Raw genomic sequence first — 22,132 nt, 5'->3', positions numbered from 1 at the left:
AGGTTTGACTTGGGGATGGGGGTGGTGGGGAATACGTGTGCAGAAGACATAATTAGAGACTATCAGAAGAGGAAAGGGTTTTTCTGAGTTGTCTAGTAGACCTGTATTTTACTGGTAAAGAAATGGAGGCTCAGAGAGGTTAAGCAACTCACCTAAAGTCACACAGTGAGTTATCTGTGGGAGATCGGTTGAGGGAAACAGATCTACCATTATTCAATTAAGAATCTGATCTGAGTGTAAATGGATGGCTGCAGAGAGGCCAAGGAATCTCAGTCTTTAGTCATAGAAATGGTGCAGTTCCCAACCATGAATGTTGTTGGAGAACACAGAGGGTTTTCAATAAATGTTTGCTGATGACATTGATAAGATGACCACTAGATAACTTCAGACAAGTCATTTGGTATCTCTGCTTTTATTTTCTCCTCCTCCCCTCTTCCCCTCTCATCAGTGAATAAAAACCTGCACTTGACCAGGGTATATCCATACAGTGGGGAAAAAATAGTCCTCTGAGATAAAAGTCGAGAGAAGTCTCAAAGGATTTTAGATCTCTAACCTCTCTGTGGTGTATGTGGGTACAAAGGGCAGAAAACAAACCCCCTCTGTGGGTGGTAAGTGGGCTGGAGGGAAGGAACACCTGTTTTTTCTTCTTTTCAAGCCCTATAATCTCTCATCTCTTTCAAGTTGTGAGAAATCAGGTGCTTTGTACATTTCCATGATAAAGGAGCTAGAACTAAAAGGTTACATGTCTTGGGAAGGTGAGTCAGGGTTGGGGTAGGGACCAGACCTCCATTTACCTCACCCAGGTGGCTTATGAGTAAGGAAGGAAAAATATCTTGGCACACTCCTGGGCAGCAAGGTAGCTGATACTTCATTACATGGCTATGGGGGTTCTTACATACAGAATTCCAGATTTTCTTCCAGGCCATTTCTGGGGGTCTTTAAGGAGTTCACGAAGTTCTTGGTTTGGTCTCGTGTATAACCCAGAAGCATTTAAAAAAAATTTTTTTAAAGCACAAAATATCACTATTAAAATAGACATTTGAAGAAGGCACAGAAAACCAACCTTAAGTAACTGGCCATCTCCAGTCCCCAAGAATAAAACAGTCCTGTTCATTACCACGGTGCCATAAACGGATGTCAGGTCCGAATGGATCAAGGTAGATGATGCGATTGGTTGGACTCTTTCAGGTTGATCCCCTTCTTTCTGAACATGCACACAAACGCACAAAAAAATAATAATAATTTTTAACAATGATACTTCTCATTATACTGATAAAATGTCACTCATGTCCTCCTAGGCAGGATCCCACTTCTGGGCCCCACATATATTTTCTTAGACAAGATTCCCCAGGAGCAACCTTGCATTACCTTGCAAAATCACCATACCTGCCCAACCAAAGAAAGCCCCTGTTTACTATGTATGAACAGGTATTGAATGCCAAAGTGAGCTGGCCATCTATTGAACACCCCCCAGCTGATATATGAAGCTGAATTCCACTTTAGTGCCAAGAGACAGCCCACCGCTGAAATGGGAGGCAGACTATCTCACACTTGGCTGTTTTCAAAATCCTGCCGCCAATTCATTTTAGCTAGGCGTTGGTTTCTGTGAGGTTAAACACAAACCTTTCCCAAGATGTGACACGGACGATCCTATTGGGTGTGACGGCAGAAAGGAGTGATCCTAGATTTACCAAAAGGGACCACAGGAAGCCCGAAGACAGGGTAGCTAATTCGGGGGGTGAAAAGGCAGATACAGTTGCGGACAATAGACAGGATGGAGCCACAGAGCTAAGGAGGAACCAAGTCGAAGGGCTGGCCCTAGTGCTATGCTTTTAAAGGGGAAAACAAAAAAGTCTAACTCCCAAGCTGAAGGCATTTAAATTGTCTGAGGCTCTGAGCACATGTAATCACACGCTTGCTCCTGATCATTAAATAAAGCCCCTCTTTAAACCCAGAGCAGACAGAGTGTTGACCAAAATGTCTTTTTCTTTTTTTGTGCTTTATGCTGCGTCCTGCCTTCAACGACAGGAAACTGAGTTTGTTACACAAATCTCTGGAAGATATGGAGCTAGGAAGAGCCGTTGCCGTCTGCAGCTACTGAACACAGTGTGATAGCACACTTTATCTGCCAGAGCTCAGTTCCCAACCGTACTAAGGTTTTTAAAGGCACACTGAAGTTGCAGCCAGCGAACTTCAGTAAGCAACACAGCAACTCCTAAAATCGCCCTATCTGGGGAGGGGGAGGTAGCCACACAGAGGCTAAGACTTATTAACTTCATTATATTATTGCCAACAGTGTTTATGTCTTTCAATTTATGTCTTATTAAATATTCATTATTTTTAAACCCACCAAGTTTCATTAACATCTAAACTAAATGGATTATGGGCTAAATTGATTTCTGAAGCCTTTAAAGTGCCATCTATATTTCTTTGTTGCAGTTGCGCTGCAAGGAATAGATAAGCTAGCCAGGATTTGTCCAATGCCCTGATCACTTTTCAAGGAAAAGATGTCATAACCTAAGAGAAGGCGACGTTTTTGCATAAAATATTCTATAGTGAACTCGGTTTAAGAAGATTTGGGGAAAGCTTATTAGAGTTTTTTTTTTCTTCTTGTTGAAAGATACTTTTCATGCAATATGGGAAGATGAGGAGCTGTCCTGTGAAAATTGAAGTTAAGGAAAAAAAATTCTCTGTGGGTCTAAGGATTGGAACAATAGATCACTGTTTAGATAAGGAAGCCTCATGACCATGAGCAGAAAAAGAAAAGTCGGATGACCTTTAGGATTAAAAAAATAAGTAAAACCATGCCGCACATCTTGCTTTAAAATAAATCCAGAATTGTCCAAATGTAAGACCAGCTGACCGTGCTTGTTATTTTTATTAAATATCTGAGCACTGCAGAGAGGCTAACGTGGAGAACAGGGCATCATCTCCACCTGGGTATCCAGAATATTCTAATACCACTATCTCTGGCTAGAAGACTCCACTCCCTTCATCTCACAACACAGAAAAAGTAATGGATGTGGTCTGCAGATTATCCACAAGGACCAGATGGGACAGTGTACATCTAGGTCTGGTATACAGTAGGTGCTTAATACTGTACCTGTTCTAATTCACCAAGAACCATGGGTAGTCTCTCCTGAGGTAGGATGAGAGATCCTGTTTGTGAAAGACTGGCTCCAAGAAAACAGAGGCAGCTCAAAAGCTGAAAGGGAACAAGGAGAAATCCATCCCAAATTACCATCTAACCTTTCCGGGTGTCCTTCTCTGATTTCCAGCTGCCCTCAACAATTGTAGTTTTCTCAAAGTAAGTCCGGGATCAATAGTATAGGTAACTGAGGCAAGAGGATCGCTTGAGGCCAAGAGTGGAGACCGGCCTGGGCAACGTAGCAAGACCCCCATCTCTACAGAAATAAAAAATTAGCCAGGTGTGTGGCACACACTTGTTGTCCCACCTATTTAGGAGGCTGAGACAGGTGGATCGCTTGAGTCCAGGAGCTCCGGGTTACAGTGAGCTATGATTGAACCACTGCACTCCAGCCTGGACAACAAAGTGAGACCCTACCTTAAAAAAAAAGTAATAGGTAAGTGGTGCAGCCATTAAATCAACATTCTCAAACTTGAGAGAACACCTGGCACTCGCTGACATTTGAGCTTGGTTCTCAATCACTGTGTGACCCGGGCAATTAATTTAACCCTGGTAGGGGTTAGCTTTCTAAACGATCTAATAAGGCTGATGTGTCTGATTGGCAGGGCGGTTACGAAAAAGATATGATAATAGTAATAATAATAATAATACCAGCTAACATGTATTAATTCTTACTGTGTGCTACTTGAAGTATTTTATCATCTTACCTAATGAAGGCAGTATAGCATAGAGAGCCAGCCAGACCACCTAAGTTTGACTCCTGGCTCTGTCACTTTCTAGCTAAGTAATTTTGTACATGTGATTTAATCTCTCTGTGACTCAGTTTCCTCCTCTATATGGTGGAAATGATAAGAGCACAGACTTTTTATGCCACAGACTTTTTATGAGGACTGGATGAGTTTGTGCGTAAGCCTCAGTAAAGCTTAGAACAGTGTTTGGCACACAGCAACACAAAACCCATGCTTGCTATCATTAGTTCATTTAAAAACACAAGTTACTGCCACACCCATGGCAGTTATTTCCTCTTTGCCGGGAAGAACCCTAATTTTGTTCAGATAGCAATGAACCCAAGCCTGGTGGAAGCTATCACTGGGCCAAGCCAAATGGCAACTCCATTCACTATTGCCAGACACTGACTTTCCTAACCATGAGAGCTGAGGGTGGCCATGTGGCCCAGTCCTGGGCAGGGAAATGTAAGAAGTCCACTGGAAGGATTCCTGGGAATAAGTTTCCTCCTTGATAACAGAAGGCTCTTGAGGAGAACCTGTTTGCCCTCTTCCCTCACTTCCTCTGGAATACAGTTGTGTTATCTCATCATGTGTAGACTGGTGGCAACCATTCTGTTTCCATGGGATTCAAGATGAAGGACAGAAAGCAACATGCTAAGATTGGTGCAGGGAAAAGAAAAGAGATTCTACGTTCCTGGAGACACCACTGAGCCGCAGACCTCCAACTTTTAAACACTTTACTAAGTTAACAATAGTTGCCATGGTTTAAGCCACTGTCGGTTGGGTTTTCTGCTACTTGGAACCAAAAGCAAGTCACTGTTTAAGAAATGACAATTACAACTTGTTGGAGCGGACACTAAACTGCAGTTCTTCCTCAGCTGCAGGGACCATGACGTGGACAAGTGCTTGTTCCTCTCACCAGCCTGGAGGACCCTGGCCACAGTCAGGATTTTATAGCCAATTACAACAGCGAGCCTGGAAGAAAATAGGAGAGGAGGCTTGGACCTCATGAAAACTCTAGGGGCTGCTCTGGCTGAATGGAAATGGATTCTTTTGTGCTGGAAACACACAGAAATGGACAGGTCCCTGTGAATGGGAAAAGGAACCCTTTGAATGGCTTTCTTATGCTTATTGCGGCAAATGAAAACAAAAGAAAGACAGGCTCCAGAGAAACGTCCTCACAAAAGTGAGGTTAATACCCAGGGAGTCAGGAAGAAGAAGGGGGAAACAGCGCAGTCAGCCCCCTGTGTCCAGAGATTATTCTTTCTCTCTTTTTTTCCGGCCTATTTTCTATCTTGCCCTTCTCTCCCCTTAGGGCATAATCGCTAATGTTGCTCTCAGCCTATTCTGTCTAGTTTATTATGTGTAATTTATTTCTGAATCCCAGCCTCTGCTTGTTCGTCTGTGTGTAACAAGGTTAATGCCTTGTAATGATGCTTTTGCCAGTTCTGCCTTTCATGACAAAATCCAATCTTGATTTCGCTCTAAACCTTGTCTCCCCTTTGGGCTTTCTTGGTTCCCTCAGAGTTGTCACTCTGCTTCTCCTTCCTGCCATGTCTAAGCATAACGTCACGCCTACACGTTTGCCGGCTCTAAGACGGAAACTTTTCTCAGTTGGAGGAGAAAGCTACCTTGGCTCAAATGATGTTTGGGCTGAAAGAGAGAAAGAGCTTTGGGCCTGATATAGCAAACTGGGACCAAAGCTCCTGAGAAGAGGGGTGTGTGTGTTTGTGTGTGTACGTGCGTGTGTGTGTGTGTGTGTGTGTGTGCAGGGAGTCATGGGCATGTTACCAGGAAAACAATTAGGCTTCTTTGCAGCTGCTTCATATGATTTCTCATGGACAATAAGCACTCCCCCATTGTGCCCTGCACAACTCCACGGGGTGCCAGTCATGCATTCCAGGGTGTGAAAGGCACCCTCTAGAGTTGAGCCACAGCTTGGCCCTGCCTCTACCATGTGAAAGATGGCCCGGCTCATCGAGGTTCAGGCAGGGTGCTCTAGCTTTTGCGGCATCATTGGGAGGGAATGGGCACAAAACTGGGGCCTCCAGCGCTGGACACCCAGCAAGACTCAACTGTTTTACCCGCAAGGTGCTAAAAAGGATTCCCGTATGTTGATTTTACCTTACCAGGTGGGAGGAAATACCACCTGGGTACCGATCAATTTCTTGTACACGATAAAATGCCTTTCTTGGGCAGTTAATTTTATATTCTGTTCCATTTGGGATCCATTTGTTTTGAAGCAGTTTCATCATTTTCTGTTACTCCCCAAGGGGCCCACTTGCCATTAGGAAACCTCTGAAGGAGCCCTGCACCCAAGTTCTGGCCCCTGCTCTGTGCCTTATAGACTGCTTGATTCCAGCAAGTTAAGTCTCCTGAACCTCAGTGACTGTATCTGTAAAATGGACCCAATAATACCACATGCCCTGCCTCTCAGTGTTGTTGTGAGGTCCAGATGAAATCATGTGTTTGAAAATAATTAGATTATTTTTATCCAGCTAGGGAGATGGAAAGGACAACTATTTGCCCAAGTCGGACAGTGATTTTATTAGCCAGGAAGGCTCGGGTTGCTTTTCTCCATTCTAGTATATACAGTGTTGACCGGGATCTGACTAAGTTATGGCAGCTCTCTCATTGTCTGAAGGAAGAATTTACACTGGGGACTCAAACGATCAAAAGGAGAGGTTTAAAGTGTGCTTAGGGACACAGCTGGGCAGCCTCTAGACCAGGCAAGCATGGTTGGTGTGCAGCACAGCCATGGGAAGCATGCAAGGTGGTGAAGCTTGTATTTCACCACCTTCTACCCTATCCCCTCCCTCCTCGGGCCCCAGTGTCCCCAGCCACCCAAGCTGACCCACCACCAAAGTCCCACTCTCCAAGATTCATCCTTCCTTCTTCCTGCTTTATGTCCCTTCCCCACCCCCACCAAACCTCCTTCTCCTCCCTATGGCTAATTTCAGTTAATCACTTATAAAAAGACGACCTGACTCAAATAATTCACAAAAAAGATATGAATGGCAGAGAGTGTGAAAACTGCATTTTCCTAGATTCTTTTTTTTTTTTTTTTTAATTAAGACAGAGTCTCACTGTGTTGCCCAGTCTGGAGTGCAGTGGCACGATCTCGGCTCACTGCAACCTCCGACTCCCGGGTTCAAGCAATTCTCCTGTCTCAGCCTCCCGAGTAGCTACAGTCAGGTGCCACGACGCCTGGCTAATTTTTGTATTTTTAGTAGAGACAGGGTTTCACTATGTTGGCCACACTGGTCTTGAACTCCTGACTTCATGATCCGCCCACTTTGGCTTCCCAAAGTGTGGGCATTACAGGCGTGAGCTACTGCGCCTGGCCCTAGTTTCTTAGAATTGAAAGAGACTCAGTCCACCAATGCTTTTCCAGGAGGAAATGACTGGCATTCTACATGGGATGGCTCCTCATTATGGGAACTGTCCTGTGTGATGTGGGACTTTTAGCATTCCTGACTCCTGTCCACAAAGTAGTGCCCTCCATTATGTTGACTACTGTGAAAGTCCCCTCCCCAATATTTCTGAACATCCCCTAAGTAAATGTCATCCTCCCCTGTTAAGAACCACTGAAATCTGTGACATGGTTTCAGAGTTGCTGACAAATGGTTATCTAGACTTTTCTTCCCTCTGGCCCTGCTCCCCATCATGGTCAACCACACCACTAATCACCCTCGACTCTTCTCTTTCTGTCACTCCCCACACCCAATACATTAAAAATCTCAGTTGAAGTTCCCAATAATCTCAAATTCACCTTCTCCATCTCTACAGGCTGTATTCAGCCCAAGCGTCCATTCATTCCCCTCCCGATCTAGTGCAAGAGTATCTTGGTGTCTCCCTTTTAACTTCAGTCTATTCTCTGTCCAGTAGCCAAAGTGATCGTTTCAAATATGAAACAGGTCCTGTTACTCCCTGGACTAAAATTCTCCAATGGCTTCCCATCATGATGCTGAGAACTGAATCCATATGCCTCCCCAGGCTCTCCCTGAGCTGGTTCCTGATGATGTCTTCACACCCATTCCTTGCCATTATTCTCCTGCACTCTGCTTCTGCTCCCCAAGTCCAGTTGATTTCTTTCAGACTCTTGGACACAAGAGTCTGCCTCAGGGCCTTTGCACTTGCTACTTCTTCTAGCCCCACCCCCCTTCACTCCCTTGTAGGCTGGTTCTTTTCAATCTGTCAGGTTTCAAGTTGAATGTCACCTACTCACAGACACACAACCATAGCTCTTCCCGTTCCTACCTCAGTTTTTCTTCTGAATCGTAGCACTCCATTTATTTCCTTCAAAATACTTATTAATAACTCTTGTTTTTAAAAACTCACTGTCTCCCAGTAGACTCTATCTTTATAAGATCGACTATCTCCAATAGTATTGTATTCTACACTTTGAATGCAGCATCCACCTCAGCACCTGACATGGAGTAGGTTGTCAATAAATGCTTATCGACGGGATAAAGAAATACAGAGTCAATGTTTGAATACTTTCAGTCAATATCTCATCGGGCCACTATGATACATTGATAAGTAGGCCTAATCATTACTGAGTTCTTTAATTGAGCCAAAACTTGTCCCTTGTAAATACTGGGCCTTGTGTCTGCTTTGGGGAGCAATAGAAAACCACCCTAGACCTCCCATTACTATGTAAATTGGCCTTCTCTGAATTTCACATCCATAGCTCATTGACAGCTTGTAAGAGACAGTTTCTGGGTCTCTCGCCATCTCAGTACATGAAGAGTCAACAGATTCAGTGTACTGAAAATGTGCCTCTAAGAAGTAAACAGAGTACTTTAGGTGTGCTCTGACCAAAGCAAATAATAATAGGATTGTCCTTTCCCATGATTCAAATAGCATATTTTGAAGAACACGCCCTATCATTGTGTTCTTTCAAATAAAAGTAGCTGATGGTAGCATGGAAGAGTAGAAAGAACAAGTGATTTAGAGTAAAAAATATGTGGTTTCAAGTTCAAGCTCTATTACTTACGAGCTGTAACTGTTTAGACAGTCTTTTATCCTTTCTGAGTTTTCTCTACCCACCCAGCCACTCATCCACCCACCCATCCACTCATCCACCTATTATTTATGGAGCACTTGCTGTTGACCAAGTACTTGATCTGTAAAATACAGATGGGAACAAACTCCCTATTGTCAAAATAAACCAATCAAATGAGTTTTGAAATAAAATGCAACACTTTGCATTTCATGTCATTGGTTTCTGAAACACTTGATAATCGAAATGAATGGTTAGAGTGGGGCTCCACTGATATCCACAGTTCACGAACAGAATTCAGGGAATCCATGAAACTGGATGAAAAAAAAAAATCTTTATTCTAGGGAGCTCTAACTGGAACTTAGCATTTCCTTTAATCACGGATTCAGGCCACAGCAGTATTTACTGAACCTGTGACTTTGTCACCAAAATAAATCAGCTATTTTCATATTATTTGATAGTTGTTGCAGATATCTCAAAGTATCATTTATGCTCATCTCTCCTTTGAAATTATGGTAGTTACTGCCTCTAGATCTTGCTATTGAATGTGTTAAGATATATTACTACACCTGAAATTGAAAAAACATTTTGATAGATCGATATATTAATATATTGCATCTATTTTGCAATCCAATGTTTTTATTAATATATTGTGTCTATTTTGCAATCCAATGTTTTTATTTTATGCATTAAAAAACATTATTCTGTCAAGGGGTCTACAGGCTGCATTAGAGGTCTACAACACAAGAGCTTGCAGGGTTAGGAAGAAAGATATTGCTAAGTGAGGGGGCTGACACTAGGTGACACCTACAGCCCCCAGCTGCTCTAGGCTATTTCCTCCTCTATTGCCTCACAGAAGCAAGGCTTTGCGCTTGGAATCCAATTTTTAAAAGGGGTCAATGATGGAGAAAGGAGCCTCAGGAGAAGACCAAGGGGTGATGATCAGGAACAGCTGGTGTGTTAGGTAACACACTTCCTCAATCAGGTTGCGGGGAGATAGGGGATGACGAGGAATCCTGGCTCATTGGGAAGGGAGTCAAAAGGAAATACCCTTCCCTGTCGCTGCCCAGCTTTTACTCTTCCTCCGAACAGAGCCCCAGTGTCAACTCCTCTTGGACACACTCATCTCACCATGCTATAATCACTATCTTCTTCACCAGATGAAGAGTACCTTCTTTCCAGTTCCAGAAACACTTACTGAGGGCTCACTCACCATGTGTTAGCCAGCCTGATAGATGCCTAGGAAAGAAAGATGAGCCAGACCTGGCCACTCCCATCAGTGCATGTATAGCACAAACAGGGATGTGTGGGGCCAGACAAAGGGCCTGGCACACTGTAAGGTGTATGGAGCGGATCCCTGACTCCTAACTTCATTGCCAGCTCCCTACTTAGAAACTCGTCCTAGATGTCCCAAGGCATCTAAAAACCAACAAAAATTACACTTGTCCTCTGATTGGTCCTCCACGTCTTAAAAACCTATTTCACTTCATCCCTCCTCTCCATCCCCACCGCTCCAACCTCAGTTCAGCTCTTCAACGTCCCTCAGTTGAATGATTGCAATAAACAAAATCCATCTGTTTCTCTCCATATTTGTCACCACTGCTCGTGGCCAAGGTGACATTATTTCTTGCCTGGACTACTGCAAGAGCCTCCTGCAGGTTTTCCTTCTTCCACTGTGGCCAATCTCTCATCCATTCCCCACAGGGCAGCTGTTATTTAGGAATTCAAATCCAATCATTTCACTTCCCTTCAAAGGCTCTCCTGTGCTCGGAGAAGAAAATCTAATCTCCTTCCCATTGCCAAGGAGGCCTGTAGGCTAGGCCTGCTGCTTCCTTCTCCAGCCTCCTCCCCTCGTACTCTCCCCTCTACCTCCCTCGCCTCAACCACACTAGCATTTTGCTCTCCACAACCACCAAGACCAGGTTATTCCATCTTTGAGTCCTTGCACGTGCCCTCCAGTCTGCCAGCAGTGCTCCTCCCAGTCCTGCACGGGAAACCCGTAACTGGTCTTTATTATCTTCCTGGTGTCAATTCGACCTCCTAAAGAGAACTTACCCCAACACCCGCACCCCCAAATGCCTCTGCTACATCACCTGCTTAGTGAAGTGCCTCCGTTTCTTTATCTTTAAAATGGAAGTAATAATACAGCCTATTTTGTAAAGTTACAGTGAGGATTAAATGAGTTAATATTGGTAAAGTGCTTAGAATAATGACATACAGTAGGTGCGCTGTAAATTTTAGCTATCATCTTAATGTAAAAGTAACTATTAATTTGCTAAATGTTTATTGTCTGCCCTATTTACCACTGATATGAATATCTCCACACACTGCTTGGCACATAATAGGAGCTCAAGAAAGTATTTGAACAAATGATAGTCTTTCTAATAAGGTGCTTTGCCTCCAACCTTACGGCAGCCACTTTATCTTCTGAGTAATCTTTCTAGAACACATTCAGATTGTGTCGTTTATAATCCCGCTGTTATACTCCATCAGCCTTAGCCATGGTTTTCACACTCTGCTCAGCAGAATTCTAGAAATTCCTTGGAGATGCCTCAGGGACAGGCCTGGATGGGGTGGGGCAAGTTGTAGGGCTCCGGAAACTCCCAACCCCTGCTTCCCCACCGCCACCCCCTGACGCCACCGTGTTCCCAGCACTTGGTAATTGGTCTTACAAAGAGAACCAAGTCAATGATAATTTTTCTCAAGCAACAGGGTCGTGCTATGTTGTTCAGGCTGGATTTGAACTCCTGGGCTCAAGCGATCTTCCTGTCTCAGCCTCCCAAGTAGCTGGACTACAAATATGTGCCTCTACACCTGGCTAAGATTTTTATTTTTATTTTTGTAGAGATGGGGTCTTGCTACATTGCCCAGGTTAGTCTCAAAACTCCTGGGCTCAAGTGATCCACCCACCTTGGCCATCCAAGTTGCTGGGATTACAGGCATGTGCCAACTGTTCCCTGCCTAATGATAATTTTCTAATCTTTTTCTCATATGGAGCTTCCAATGGATAATTTACTTCAAAGGCAAGATTTGGAAAGTCTAGAGGACCAACCATCAGGATAAAATCCAACCACCTTTGCCCATCTCATTAAGCCCTTCACCATCTGGACCTGCACACTCGTTTCTGGACATTTCACAGCCAGGGTGAGCTTCTTTTGGTTCCCAGGCTTACTCAACTTCCTGCTTGTGCACAAGCTGTACCTTCCCTCTAGAACTCCCTTCTCCGCCTTCTCCACTCAGCTTCAAGACATAGCTCAAGCATTGCCTCTCTAAAGCCTCCCGAATCCTCCCAGGCTGAGTGCAATGCCTCTTTTTGGGACTTCCACTGCAGCTTTTGGTCACATCTCTCTTGCCATGAGTATCGGACTGTATGGGAAAGGTTTGTTTTACTCTCATTCTTTCTATAATAGCAGGAGTCAACAAACCACCACCTGTGGGCCAAATCTGGCTTACTGCCTGTTTTTCAAATGGCCCATGAGCTAAGAATAGCTTTTGCATTTTAAAATGGTTGAAAAGAATCAAAAAAAGAATAATTCATGACAAGTGAAAATTACAGGGAATTCACATTTCGGTGTCCATAACGTTTTAATGGAACACAGCCCTGCCTGCTCATTTACGTATTGTTCATGGCTGTGTTCACACTACAGCAGCGGAATTGAGCAGTTGTGGAGACTGTACATAGCCTGCAAAGCCGAAAATATTCATGATCGGGCCCTTTACAGAGTTAGCTGACCCCTGCATAACAGCATTGACCAGGGTGGTGGGATGGAAATGCCACCAAATCCCCTTAGTAACTTCTCTAAGGAAAGCCCTATGTCTAGCTATTGAACAGACAATCCAACCAACATGAAAATCAACCACTGAAACTGAAAAATGAATGTCACAGTTCTATTTGTTTTTGTGATCACATAAAAATTAGCATTTCATCAAGACAGAAAATTAAAACTAAGAAAAATGATAAGCACATTTCATAAAAAACATAATAAGAAACCACTGCCATGGGGCCACTTTGATAAACAGGCTAGACCCATGCTGGCCACACACTGTTCCCAGGTCGACTTTGGGGTTTCCCGGTCTTCATCATCTGTGTGCCAACGCATGTTTGGGGAAGGGAGTGGTCATCCAAAAACTTTAAGGGAGACAGATTTGACACTATCGTATGCTACTGTAGTCAAGGTGTTGGTCTTGGTGTGGCTCTTCTGCCATCCTGTTCTAAGGGAATCCACCTGCAGCGCCTGCTGGGGACAATTGCATGTTTGATCCTCTTCTAATTGGACTAGGGGCCAGCACCTGCCCCAAGGGTGACAAATCCCTACACTGACCTCGGGCTCATCAGCTGGTGTGAAAGATGAACTGGACTCAACTCTGTCTCTTTCCTGGCAACTTGGACTACATAATACAGAAAGTCATTGCCAGTTAGTAGCCAAAGCAGAAGGTGACAGGCTGTTAAGATGTACAGTGGGAGGCAAGTGTGCTGGCTTACGCCTATAATCCTAGCACTTCGGAAGGACTACTTTAGCTCAGGAGATTGAGACCAGCATGGGCAACGCAGCAAGACCTCATCTTTACCAAAAATAAAAAAAATCAGCCTGGCATGGTGGTGTGTGCCTGCAATCCCAGTTACTTGGGAAGCTGAGGTGGGAGGATTGCTTGAACCCAAGAGTTTGAGGCTGCAATAAGCTATGATCATGCCACTGTACTCCAGCCTAGGTGACAGGGTGAGACTCTGTCTAAAAAAAAAAAAAAAAAAAAAAAAAAGTTTCTAGTGTCTCTCCTCTAGGAACCATATTGTTTAAGAAATGATTTTACTCCAATTAGCTGGGTGTGATAGCACTCGCCTGAGGTACCAGCTACTCAGGAGGCTGAGGCAGGAGAATTGCTTGAATCCAGGAGGCGGTAGTTGCAGTGAGCCGAGATTGTGCCACTGCACTCCAGCCTGGGCAACAGAGTGAGACCGTGTTTCAAAAAAAAAAAAAAAAGAAGATAGACAGTGGGGATCAAGGCAGGCCCGAGGCATACTCAGGTGGGAGGGAGTAGATATTTGAGGAAGCAGAGGAGGTCATTTGGTAGGAGGATGGTGCAAAGCAGCCAGGCTAAGTCATGTTGACAGGGAGACTAAGGAAGGAGCATCCATCATTTGCTGATGCTGACTGAGCTCCTTTAAGCTGCCTTGAATGTGGAACCACCTTCCAACTGCATATCAAGGAGCCCGTCATAACAGTATTAGTAGTAATGATGGTGATGATAGTAAACACAGACATAACATTTACTATGTCAAGTAGTATTCATTCTATACTTATTAACTCATGAATCCAGACAATAAGCCTATGAAACCAAGAGGATCTCTACTAGATGAAGAAACTGAGGCACAGAAAGGTTGAATAATTTGTCTATAGTCCCACAACTGATAACTGGTAACTTTGGACCCAATTGCCCTGGTTCCAGTGACTGTGCATACAACCATTACACGGTATTGCTTTTATTCCTAGATTACCATGGAATTCCATGTGTTTCTGTCCACAGTATCCCTCATCCCTTTATCTGAGCTTACTCCAGTAGATCTTTATTCCATGCAACCAATTGTACATGACTAGGATAGAAATTGGTATCAGGATTGATGCTGTAAAGAATGGACCCTTGGAGAGAATGTCTGGTGTGTGCAATTGGTTCTGGCGTACAGCACAACAGAAGACTCTAGACATCCCCCCATATCTGGGAGTGAAATACAAATAAACTGTTACATGCAAGAGTGAAGGAGTTAATTAAACTATGGTTTATAGGTTTTTGAGACTCAGACTCTAAGCCCACAAATGGCAACTCTTTAAAGGGCTTTCTAGGTATTGCCTTTGATCAGTAAGGAGGGAATAAGGAATATCAGAGTGGTAAAATGTGTTGGCTACTTTTTACGGCCCTAAGTAAAATGCAAGGAAAAAAAATGCAACAAGTTCCTATCCCAGGTGCCTCAGCTGGAATACAAGGAAAATTGTTTTATCTTATAACAGTGGTTCTTAAACTTAAGCATGACTTCAAATCACTTTGAGGACTTTCTAAAATACAGATTGCCAGTCCTACCTCAACCTCCAGAGCTTCTGATTTAGTAAATCTGGTATAGGGTCCAAGAGTGTGCATGTCTAGCAAGTTCCCAAGTGATGTGCACGCTGCTGGGCCAGAGTCCACACTTTAAGGACCACTGCCTACAGCATAAAGCCCTTTCCTCTCATAGTTGAAAGGCAATCAAAAATTACACCGTAGAAGTTCCAACCACGTTAGGTTTCCATGGTCAAAAGTAATTCTGATCGGCAACACCAGAACCCTGGTATTCCAATGAATGGAAGTACCTGGGAAGAGCTGAAGGAGTGAAGGACACCATGTAACCTAAAACTAAGGAAGGAAGGGGCCCTGACACATCAGGCATTAAGAAAAAGAGAATGGTTAAGGGAGTGTGAGGTGACCAGACTCCCAGAAAGTGTTGCTGCTGAGTATTGAAAACATTTCCAACATGATTCTCTACGATCCTTCATGTATTCATTCAACAAATATTTCTGAAGTCCCAACTACATACTGCGTTCTATGCTAGGTATGGGGGGTTCAACAGAGAACACCCTTTGAGATCATGTATAGGACTGCATGCTCAGAACACCAACACTGTCTAAAAGTTCACAGTTAAGAAACTACAATCCTGCCAGAGTCAGAACTTCAGGTGGTCACCAATGCAAACCTAGAAACTCAGCTCACAACTAAGGATTCTCTGCTGTATCCTATGCCTGTGTCCACAAAAGGCTGGTCTTAGCATAGCAGTTGTAAGGGCCTAGCTTGCTCCATACAGGATAGGGTTGACACCAGGACCTAATGTCCATGGTGACAGACTGTCCATGGCAGTGGACATGTACACATTATTGCATGTAATAATTATGTAACCCTTCGTGCCTTGGTTTCTTTATTTATAAGTGGGGAATCCCATTTCCTTGATAGCAATATTCTCTGGATTCATGAGTTAATGTGTATAGAATAAGCACTACTTGACCCATAGAAAATGCCATGTGCTTTGGATGTCTTTCTTATCATCACCATCATGATTACTAATAGTAATAGGATAGGGCTCCTTAATGTAGACATATAAGGTGGTTAAAAGTTCAGGTCCTAGAGTTGGACCACCCAGGTTCTAAATCCTCTGCTATTTTCCAGCTGTGGAACCTAACAGAAGCTCTCTGGGCCTTACTTTTTCTCATCTCTAATCATCATGATAACTACAGTCCTTGCCCCATATGGTGAATGAGAATCAACAGAAAATAAGGCATGTAAATTGCTTCACACAAAACCTGGCCATAATAACTATTCAGTAGATAGTAGCTATGATTGCTTTCCCCCTCTTTGTAAGTGGGTGCTGTCACTGCAATTGTCCTTTTTGAATCCATTTTTGCATATCATATGTATATATGAGGGTAAAATCACCATCTAGTCTATAGACTGCAAAATGGCTTGACAAAATCGTAACAGAAACTGGAAGATAAATAAACATCACAGGAAGACTGTGGATTTTGAGGTCAATAGGCTGCATCACCAAGTGCAACTGGGATGTCACTTCTCCACACATGTTCCTTGGGTTGCTGTCTGTTGGACAGCATGTGAGCATTCTGTGGTTGTCTGCATGACAGTTAAATTATGTCAGGCTTTAGAATTATGTAAGTGTGGAAGAAGGGGGGTATGTCCCCCTACAAAAGGGTAGAATGAACTAGAGAACAAACTAGAATGAACTAGAGTCCTGTGGACCAACACTATAGGAAAACATGCTACCTTCAGTGTCTACAGAGGGGTGGCTGCCATGTTTAAACCACAAATGACCCCAGAACCCAACAATGGTGGCCAAACAAGTCTGGAGCAATCAGACTCCACAAACTCGAACACAAACACTTTCTATGGATCACATTGGTGTAGTGAGAGTTCAGAAAGGGAGGAAGTCAAATTAATTAGCTTGTGCATAATTAAAAACATTCATTTTTATACTAATCCAAGCACAGGTATGTTATAAAAAAGAATGAAAAAAAGGAAAGAGACCACATGAAGTTCTAAAACACAACCCAAGATTAGAGGCATGTACTGCCTTCTGAGGTTACCCTCTAGCCTCAACCCCACATCCTAGGGGAGGTTGTTTGCTGCCGATTTAATTAGGGGACCTTCACGGGAAAGTTCGAGAAGTCCTGGGGTGGTGGGAAGAGTAGAGATGTAGACATTGGAAGACCTGGATTAAAGGTGGAGGGCTCTGGCACTTATCTCACTATCTTGAGCAAGTTGCTTAATGTCTTTAGCCTCCTCATTTGGAAAATGAGATGATCCTCATAGAATCAACCTCAGACTTGATGCGGGGCTCAAAAGAAATAATACATGTGGAAGTGCTGTAAAAATATCACAGAAGATTATTAGAGAGAGGGTCTACAGAAATCGGTTGCCTTAGCACATTTGAGAGATGCAGTTAACCTGCTATAATTGTGAAAGTGGATTCAAAGTTGGTGGCAAGGCAGAAAAAGTAACCGTCCAGTGTGTAAACAGCTGAGTACACACTCACTGCACAAGCATCTCATAAATTACTCCTTAGCAGAAGCTGAAGGGGAGGAGGATCAGTGATAAGAGGTAAGAGAACCAGGAAGTGGGAAAATACAACCCAGTCAGTCCCATCACTTTTCTACCTATGGTTGATTGAAGATGGAAAATAAGAGGCAGCTAGGAGGAGAGGGAGAAAGAAGGCAAGCGAATCTAGCCGCTTGTGCCTTGCAGCCTGTGGATTACTGTTAAAATTACTGTGTCTGCTCTAAAGGAATCGCTGTTGGAATCTATTGAGGTTCCCTCTAGAGTGTGTCAAGTCCTGCTCCTGTTTTAGGCACCTGTAATTCAGCATGCCTTTTCAAAATCACATTCGAGACCTGAAAATAAAATGCAGAACAAATGCAATCAAATGACATCATTCTTCTGAGTGACAGCCAGGGGCACACCGATCCCATGACCCCATTACACAAGGTTGCAACCTGCTATTGTCCTTTCAGTGGCAAAATCAGTGGTACCCAGCACAGAGCATTGCTTACACTAGCAGCCATCAAACAAATATTTGTTGAATTGAGTATCTTCTCTACCTATTTAATAGGTTAGAAAATTGTCAGCTTTTTCATCAAAACTACCACCCTTTTTCATTCAAACTCCTATTGAAATTCAATTCCATTAAGGCTTTTCAATGCATACTAGCAGCAAGGAATTTACTTAAATGAAAAAAAAAATGCAAAACTCCAAGCTCCCACCTGTGCAGCCATGACATGCTATTGTTTGAACCAGAGTATATTATTTAACTTGGCTGACAAGCTCAGGGGGTAGAGACCCTGTCTTTCAGAACACACAACTCTGAGCACACTGGGAGTTCTTGATAAATAGCAGCAGCAAGAAATGCTGTGGAGGGACCCATTTTAATTATTTATTTTTCCAGTTCCAGATTTTTGGTAGCATGTGTTTATCCCTTGCTTGATTTCCAAGGGGCAGCTCTCTCGCAGAAGCTCCTGTAAAGATGGATAAACAGCTCCACGACTTCCTCTGCCACTGCCCCTCCCCATCCCGGCACAAGCAGGAACACCTGATTGAGCCAAAACGTGGATTTTGAGTGCATTCAAGATGCTGGCTGGGTTTGAAAGGGAACTGAGTCTTCCAGGACCCAATAGGTAGAGAGACGCAGTCAAGAGAAATGTTTTGGCTCCACACATCGACACAGCTGTCAGATGGCAAGCTTGGACTTCCACCCTTATTACCTGCTGTGGGCCTCTGAGCTGGCTTGTCATTAACCCCAGAGACCAAGTGTGTCTAAAGCTGGACACAAAGTAATATTTCGGGGGTACTTTCAAGTCTTTCAACAGAGAAGTAGGAAACGATGATTTCACCAAACTTAAACCATTAGATTATAAAGATCTAATAAAGACAGGAATCAAATATTAAATTATATGTGTACGGCAACGGTAAGTCATTTAGGAGGCAAATATCTGTTTTTACATATTTTTTAAAATTATACCAGTAACAAAATGAAGGCATTATGTGTGTGTCCCAGCACACAGCTTGACAGGCAAAGAAGCAGCAAGTGACTGTCCTAAGAAGCCTTGTAAAAGACCTCCTGATTTTTTTCTCCCTGGCTCATAGGGCTAATATTTGGTAAGATGTGCTTTGCAGAGAAAGAAGGGGGTGGGGGAAGCTGTCTTTCTACACACACATTAATATACCTGGGAGCCAACGTACCCCTGTACCAACACATTTTCCAAGTGGTGACTTCTCCCCTTCCTCTCTGACTCATTTTGTACCAAAACAATGGCAACACCTGTAGCCGTTAATTTCTGCGCTTTGATTTTTTTGTCCAGTTTTAAAGGAGGCTCCCAGCAGGCTCCCCTCTCAGGAGCCATATGTGGAGTTGATGTGCCAGCCGCCTTGGAAGGGAAACGGCCTCCGGAGAAGTGCACAATGGCCCCATAATCCCCATCAACTGGACCCTCTTGAACTGCCTCTTTATTTTCCAGTCAAAGAAATGCCAATCTCAAGATGAAAGCTGTGGCTGCCCTGGGAGCCCAGGGGAAACCTGTGTCGCTTGCCTGGTTCAGCCCAAGGGTGGTGACTCTGAGTTCCGCCATCTAGTCTCGCAATCTGGAGCCCAGAAACTGTCTGTAGTACCCCCAACACTCTCCCTTGCGCTCCCCTCTAGGATGAGGCTTTTACCACAAGGCCACCTCCCGCCCAGCCTCTCCCAGCGGCTGGCGACCACAGCGCACCCTGAGCAGAGCCACAGCCCCGCCCCCTCGCACCGGGTCACGCCGGGGGTTCGGTTCCAGCGCGAGCCTCTTTGCAGGCTGGCATTTCTCCACGCTGAGCGGGCTAGCAACTCTTCAGACCACAGCACTTGCGTTGCCGGTGGGGGGCGGAGACAGGGGGCCACAAAGGCTGGGGTGTGGCAGGGAGCCCTTTAGGTTCAATGGCTTCTCTGCCGAGGGCACTGTGTTTGTTAACTGTTGACCAAGAGGGTCAGACCCACACGCCCGCTGGGACTACACAGAAGGGGCACAGAGAAGTCTGGAGAAGCGAATGGGAAAGAGGGGCTGCGCGAGGAGACTCAGCCCCAAACAAGCGTCCCCGTTTGGATAGGGAAGGATGGCACTGGGATGCAGCCACTAGAGTTTTGAGTCTAACTCCAACCCTCCCCGCCCCCCTTTTTACGCTCTCCCTTTGGGGACCTCAGGCCGTGCTCCAGGTCTCGGGGACCGTCCGAGAGGAGCCTTCGGACGGCCGCCCGCGGTGTGAACCTGAGACTTGGTAAATGTCAACCGGATCTACCCCCGCCCAGCCGCTCGCCCCCAGCTCGTTCTGCCTCGGCGGCGGCGGCTGCTGCTCCCCGGCAGCAGCGCTCCCCGCGGCGCCCCGGGGGCAGGACTTACGCAGTGGCTCTCGGCCGTCTTGAAGTCCCAGCTGACCCTCTTGGCGCGCGCCTGGATCTCACTCATCCTGAAGAGGCAGAGCGCCGTGGTGGTGGGGGAGCGCCGCTCCTGGCCCTCTCCCGCGGCCGCGCTGAACACTCCCGCCCAGACGTCCAGGGCCTCCACTAGGCTGGAGGAGAGGAGCAGGCGGCGGCCGTCGGGGTGGCCGTGGCCGCAGTCGAGGGACGCCTGGCCCTGGAACAGCACCTCGGTGCTCTGCGCGATGCGCGCCATGCTGGGCCAGCCGGTGGCAGCGCCGCTCGTGTAGTTGTAGGGGTAGTAGGGGAAGTAGATGCTGCCGTTCCAGAGAAAGGCGTCTACGAAATGCAGGCTGCCCGCGCCCTCGCACAGCTTGAGGCGGCCCAGCTCCTGCGTGGCCAGGCTGCGCCCCTCCGTGTCCTTGAGCGCGATGGCGGTGTCGTGATCGGATGCCGCGGGGTTGCAGCGGCTCGCCGTCTCTGGCTCAGGCAGCACGTAGGTGGCGGCCACCGCCAGGTACCAGCGGTTGTTCTGGCCCGCGCGGTACACCACGCCGGCCGTCGAGCCCTGCGGGTGGCACGACACCACCTCGGTGCCGTTGCGCAGGGAGCTGCGGCTCAGGTTGCCCAGGGGCCGCACCTCGCAGGCGCCCCGGTCGAAGGTCCAGCCGGTGAGCAGCAGCCCCCCGAGGCCGGCCGCCCCCTCGCGGTAGGGCAGCAGCAGCTTGCTGAAGCTGCTCCCGGGCCGGGGCCGCGCGGGGGGCGCCAGCGAGACCGGCTCCGTGCAGTTGCCCGCTTGGTCCCGGTACAGGCGCGAGAGGCTGTGCTCCAGGCTGTAGTCCAGCTGGTCCAGGCAGCTGCCGCTCGCCACGAACACGCCGTCCTCCCGGCTCGCTGCGATGGCTCCGATGGCTTGCTCTGACCGCCACACGGGCTCGTCCGCGCCCCGGCCGGGAGTCGCCAGTGCCAGCAGATAGGCGAGCAGGGGCAGCGGCGCTGCGGGACGCGGGGGGCGCGGCGGCGCCTTCCTCCGGGAGACCTCCATGGGGCTGGGGGGGCCGCCCCCGGGCAGGGCGCGCGGCGGCGACGGCGGCTCAGGCGCGCGGCAACGGAGACGCGGGCGGCGGCGGCGGCGGCGGTTCCTGCGCGCGCTCCGGCTCCCGCGGCCGCCCCATCCCCGCAGCTCAACCGGGAAGGAGAGCGGGGAGGGCGGCGCGCGGCGGGCTCGCTCCGGCAGCCTGTGCAGCGGCGGCGGCGGCAGCAAGCCCTGCGCGCTTCGGCACCGTTTCCTCCTCGCCCTCCTTCGCCGGAGAGTTCCTGTGTGCAGCGCTGGCGCTCGCGGGGAGGCGCGGAGGGGAAGGGAGGGGACGGGCGGAGAGGAGCGAGGCGGGCGGGGAGGGCTGGAGAGGTTGGGTGCGCTTGTGCGTTTCACTTTCCCATTGTGAAAGTGGGATGCAACTGGCCCCCTTCCTCATCCTCTTCCTCCTCCGCCCTCCGCCTCCTGCCCGCCCGCCCGCCCTCCCTCCACGCCCATCTCCCCTCCCCTCTTGATTCGGTGAGATAGGGAGGAGGGAGGTCTCGTAATTTGGGTTACTGTGTAGGTGGCCTCTTTCATCTATTCATAACAAAGCTCAGCCGCCCGCCACGGCCGCCGCGGCTGCCACCATCGCCCCCTTGGCTCGCCTGGGGCTCCCGGGGCGCGCTAACGGCGCACGGAGCGGGTTCCCGCGCCCGTCCGCCCGCGGGGCTGCTCCAACGCCCGGTTTTGTTTACGACAGCAGCCGGGT

At 46.8% G+C, this 22,132-nt stretch overlaps 1 protein-coding gene across 2 annotated transcripts in view; it reads right to left on the bottom strand.

Moving 5' to 3' along the window:
• PLXNC1 (plexin C1) overlaps nucleotides 1-21,788 on the bottom strand; it is a 159,202-nt gene extending 137,414 nt beyond the window's left edge. For both annotated transcript variants that reach the window (XM_005571872.3, XM_045365712.3), the window contains exons 1-2: nucleotides 20,329-21,788; nucleotides 1,064-1,204 (exon numbers count right to left, since the gene is read on the bottom strand). In XM_005571872.3, the coding sequence (XP_005571929.3) occupies nucleotides 1,064-1,204; nucleotides 20,329-21,390 (1,203 nt within the window). In that variant the 5' untranslated portion in view covers nucleotides 21,391-21,788. The remainder of the gene's footprint in view (nucleotides 1-1,063; nucleotides 1,205-20,328) is intronic.
• Between the last annotated feature and the right edge of the window lie 344 nt (nucleotides 21,789-22,132).

This window comes from Macaca fascicularis, chromosome 11 (assembly GCF_037993035.2).
Source record: "Macaca fascicularis isolate 582-1 chromosome 11, T2T-MFA8v1.1".
Classification (NCBI taxonomy): domain Eukaryota; kingdom Metazoa; phylum Chordata; class Mammalia; order Primates; family Cercopithecidae; genus Macaca; species Macaca fascicularis.
The sequence above is the reverse complement of the archived record's forward strand: the minus strand, read 5'-3'. Positions and strand labels throughout refer to the sequence as shown.